Genomic DNA, 5,344 nt, shown 5'->3' with positions numbered 1-5,344 from the left:
ATGACCATGGTGTTGGTGTGCTTGACTGGCCAGCAAACTCACCAGACCTGAACCCCATAGAGAATCTATGGGGTATTGTCAAGAGGAAAATGAGAAACAAGAGACCAAAAAATGCAGATGAGCTGAAGGCCACTGTCAAAGAAACCTGGGCTTCCATACCACCTTAGCAGTGCCACAAACTGATCACCTCCATACCACGCCAAATTGAGGCAGTAATTAAAGCAAAAGGAGCCCCTACCAAGTATTGAGTACATGTACAGTAAATGAACATACTTTCCAACAATTCACTAAAAATGTTTTTTTTATTGGTCTTATGAAGTATTCTAATTTGTTGAGATAGTGAATTGGTGGGTTTTTGTTAAATGTGAGGCAAAATCATCACAATTAAAAGAACCAAAGACTTAAACTACTTCAGTCTGTGTGCACTGAATTTATTTAATACATGAATTTCACAATTTGAGTTGAATTACTGAAATAAATTAACTTTTCCACGACATTCTAATTTATTGAGATGCACCTGTAGTTGCAAAGTTACTTATAGTTAGTAGAATACCTACAGTGGACTATCAAAATAAAGTGTAACCCATTTCCCTAACCTTAACCCTAATCCTAATAGAGGTAAACACCTGTGAAAAATCAATATGTAAAATTCCTTTAACACAGTACCCTATTTTTTATATTTATTGTTTATATTCAATAAACAACACTTTACACAATATATGTAACTTATTCAAAAACATAAATGCTCATTTATTTGTCATTTGGTATTTAAATATACTTTTTTCCACTACAAAAAAGCATATAAAACAAGTAATGACAGTTAAATAGATTAATAATTTTTCATCAACTGAAATTCTTCATCTAAACAAATTTGGTTGGCTAAAATGAATCAAACAATATAAAACCAATTCACCTTATAGAATGAAAAAAAAAAACATACATAAATAAATAATAAACAGGCTAACTAAATCTGTCCTCTCTTTGAACCTACCTCAGGTTCAGAGACATTTGGCACTCCAGAGGCAAGTCTCAGTTATATTTTAATGCCCTGGAACAAATGGAGGTGAAGACAAGAGGTCACATGACTATAGGTGGTGTGAGATGGCATCAGTTGACTTGGACACCACTGAAAGTGGGAATTAATTTTCTTGGTTGTGGTACATGTCGCCACAACTCGCAAGGTCTCTGCAATCCATAAACCTGGAAGTGAGTTCTGTCTCTGGCGAAGTCAGAGAGCTTCTCTACAGCATGAGACTGTTTCCTAGAAGCGAATGTGTCTTTTGGGGGAGTTTCAGCTTTGAACCTGACCGTGCAGCTACAATGCAGCTCAGCCCCATGTCTCAGAGAAACAGACCAAACAGAATTTAGAGCTCATCAGATAATAAACAATACATCAAAGCATCATTGTTCTCTGACACTCTGCAACACACACACAAGCCTGTGAAGAGTCACATCCAACTGTTTGATCCAAGGTATGAGAGCTCTTGTTGGATTATCTGTATATGAGGTGTTTCAAATAGATCATTACCATCTAGTAATTACCAGTTACACCCACACTGTGGCTCTTCACCCATCCATGAGCCCACGTAGAGAGGCATCTCATCCACCTCCACAGCTCTCTATATACAAACAATGAGACAAACACACACTATTCTATCGAACAACATCCTTTTCGCTTTTTGCACTACCTCCATCCATCCCCAGACCTCTCCCTCTATTGTATGTTTTCTGTATCTGTTCATGTCTAGCAGGTCCTTAATAAATAACATGTTAAAATACATTAAAATTAATTAATTAATGTTAATTTGAATAAAAATGTAAGTGTTTCTTGAGAATGAAGGAGTTCAAATCTCACGATCGTTCTCACTCTCTCTCTTAGTCAAATTAGCTCTGGGAGTCCTAGAGATCTTCTGTAAAAAATAGATAAGCCATAAAGGGATCAAATGATTCCCACGCAATATCTAAAGCAATATTGTGAACCAGTGAGTGTAGAGTACAGGTCAGACCACAGAGATTAATTCCTGTTGACGGGAGTCTAATGTGGCCTGGACATTTTAGTGAGGTGTCAATGACGCTTTGCCGTGGGTGAATGTTGATTCAAGTGCTGATGATGTTTCCCTTTTAGCTGTTCTTTTTTTTTCCCCTTTCAATTCAGTCCTTCAAATTATGCTGTATTGCAAGACGAGCACTGCATTCATATTCCTCTTCTTTTTATCACAGTGTTTACAAGGCAGACCTGTACTGACATTCCTCAAACATTCTATTTTCTTCATCTTCTCGATAATTTTATGCAATCAATTCAGCTTGAACCATTTAACAGAATTCAATCATTTGACACCATTCAAACTTTGTTTTGTAGATTTTAGCCTTGGGCGCTCTATCCATTTTGACTTTTATAAACGTAACAATTTTTTTGAAATGTAAAATTCATGTTCAAAAGCCTCCCTTTGCAATTCAGTATGCTAATAACAATTACATCATCGCTGGCCAAGATTTTGAATTTATTTGAATCCATTCAAAAACTCAGACAGCAATGACTTTATTGCATTATTTGCTTACTGAATTGCAAGTGCTCTTTCTTTGCATTTGTTTGGAAAATTATTTGATTCATATTTCCATTCCCACATCTGCAAAAGAAGCACAACAGACACTTAACGTGTTAATTCTCCTTCACAGTCAACAGAAAACAAGGCAGATGCTGAACATCATGACAACAGCAAAGTTATGCAGAAATTAAGTCTAAAACCTAAGCCTACGTAAACTGTAACACTATTCTTTTGCTGCCGTGCAAACACCAGTATTTCCTTCAGGAAATGCAAATCTAGTTCCTATTCAAATTCCTGTCTGTATAACCTCCTCTCTCTTTAAATGTCACATTTTTCATCCTCTCTATTATAATTTCACTCACCGGCTCACTCTAGCTCCTGTTTTCTTTCCTCCAGCTGGCTCTAGGACAGGAAGATACCCACCCGTCATCTTCCTTCCCCTCGTCTACGTCTAAGTCCTCCTCCTCAGCAGACTCCTCCAGAACTCTGGGGGTTCTGGGATCTCAGGGTTCGATTTCACCCCTGAGTCGCTGGGTGATGCACAGCCGCGGCCGTGCCGCCAACACTTCCACATTGGAGCTGCCCTATCGTTCGCCAGTGCCCTTTTCCAAACAGGAATTTTGGGAGATGCTGGGCAGCGATCTTTTCAAATCAGACACGGACGCATCGGGGAACTCGCGTGTCAAGCGCCGCCCACCAATCGTCAAAACGGGCAAATTTAAGAAGATGTTCGGCTGGGGCGACTTCTACTCCAACATCAAGACGGTGCGCCTCAACCTACTCATCACGGGTAAGATCGTGGACCACGGGAATGGCACTTTCAGCGTCTACTTCCGTCACAATTCCACCGGCCAGGGGAACATCTCCGTCAGCCTGGTACCTCCTGTGAAGGCTGTGGAGTTTGACTTGGAGCGCCAGAGCGTGGTATACCCTAAAGACTCGAAGATCTTCAACTGTCGTGTAGACTACGAGAAGGTGGACCGCAGCAAACGCACCTCACTCTGCAACTATGACCCCTCCAAGACCTGCTTCCAGGAGCAGACACAAAGCCACGTGTCCTGGATCTGCTCCAAACCCTTTAAGGTCATTTGTATCTACATTTCCTTCTACAGCACAGACTACCGACTGGTGCAGAAGGTCTGTCCAGACTATAACTACCACAATGAGATGCCCTACCTACCCTCAGGCTAGAGCTTCGTGGAGCAATGGTCTGGGGTAAGGAGAGATGGTTGGGGGGAAGGAGTTGGTATACAAAGCAACAGTTCTATCACGGATGTGAAGATGAATGTGCAATGCTAATATAGGAGTTTTTTTTTTAAAGGACACAGAAGTCCTTATCTAAAGACTCTTCAGAAACTTATCACTGAGCTGATATGGAACACCCCTTCATGATCTGAACATCACGGGTGGTTCTCTAAAAGGTGAATGTACAGTATTCGACGTGCTGCAGTTGATGTCTTGAAGACCCTCTTAAGCAACCTGGCAAATGTGATTTGCAAAAACACATATATGCAAAACCAAATGGTCAGGCCCAGGTGCTCAAGGTGGAAGTGGCTGCGCTCATCAGTTTCCAGTGTTGCGGTCTTCTAATTAACACTTAGGAATAAGAAAATATGCGGGTCACCACAGGCTGCTATGCAGAGGTGGAAGACGTTGCTGACTTGGTGTACACTCTTAAAAATAACGGTTCTTTTTTAGCTTCTATGGTTCTTTAATATCCATGGAACCTTTCCATTGCACAAAAGGTTCTTTAAATTATTACTTCACTTTAAGGTTCTTCTGGGAACCAAAAACTGTGAATCTATGGAATCGCTAAACCCCCCCTTGAACCTTTACTTTTAAGAGTGTAGCTTGTTTTCCCAAAAACAAACACAGCTAACACAACCTAACACACAAAATTTACACAGCATGACTCACTGACACTTTTTTCGCATCTGTATATTAAACACAAAAACAAAGGATGACACAAAAAGAAGACTAAAATAAAGCCAGTGCTGTAAATGCAGAATGCAAAAGTCTAAGAGCAAAATTACCAGATTTCACAAAAAGATAAAAGCCTCCCCCCTCCCTAATATCAATGAGAAAGAACGAATGCAGGATAGAAAGCACTTTAATTAAAAATACAGCACCGAAAAAGAGATGTTGAGTCTGCATTGAGCCCAATCTCTCTATTGTTCTGACTGTTAGGGAAGAGCAGAAAAGACGTTTTGTTTGGTCAGGATTCCTGACTTTGTGCTGTGGTAACTGTTCTGCTGAACGCACGATTGCTTTGCCCTTGTCTGAACATTCCCTTACAGAGAAAAAACGAGAAATATTATTATGTTAATTTTGCATAATTTAATCACACTGCACTGGGAGAGCTTGCATTACATTATGAGATTTACCTGGCCAAGGCCTTTTCTGGATGTAAAATTACCACATTAGATGAACGGCATTCAAGCTGACCTTCAATGAACAAACTGTTTATTGATAATTGTTGTGAAGGAAAATCAGTTATATAAAATTCAAGTGGATTTAGATAAAAGATGGACAGACCTTTTATGTTACCAGCCAAAAACAGGCCAGGTGAACTTAAGTCATCAGGGAAGAAATGACGGAAGGATGGAAAGTAAAAGACAGCAGTGGGAGTTGTGACGTCTGCAGTGACGAGCAGGTGTACATGACAGAGTGAAGAGGAGAATGAATGAGGATATGAAAGGGGAAAAAGGTGATGCACAACATGAGAAAATGAACAGGAGATGGACCAGGAACAAACAGATGAGAAAGAGACAAAATGAATATAGGGAAGGGGAAGAGAA

The 5,344-nt window shown here is 40.0% G+C and overlaps 1 protein-coding gene across 1 annotated transcript in view; it reads left to right on the top strand.

Moving 5' to 3' along the window:
- LOC107660556 (neurexophilin-1) overlaps positions 1-5,338 on the top strand; it is a 38,386-nt gene extending 33,048 nt beyond the window's left edge. Inside the window, exon 2 of the mRNA XM_016449873.1 lies at positions 2,943-5,338. Coding sequence (XP_016305359.1) covers positions 2,943-3,737 — 795 coding nt within the window. The 3' untranslated portion in view covers positions 3,738-5,338. The remainder of the gene's footprint in view (positions 1-2,942) is intronic.
- Positions 5,339-5,344: the final 6 nt, after the last annotated feature.

Source organism: Sinocyclocheilus anshuiensis, unplaced genomic scaffold (genome assembly GCF_001515605.1).
Source record: "Sinocyclocheilus anshuiensis isolate Anshui unplaced genomic scaffold, SAMN03320099.WGS_v1.1 scaffold2630, whole genome shotgun sequence".
NCBI classification, from domain to species: Eukaryota; Metazoa; Chordata; class Actinopteri; order Cypriniformes; family Cyprinidae; genus Sinocyclocheilus; species Sinocyclocheilus anshuiensis.
The sequence above is the reverse complement of the archived record's forward strand: the minus strand, read 5'-3'. Positions and strand labels throughout refer to the sequence as shown.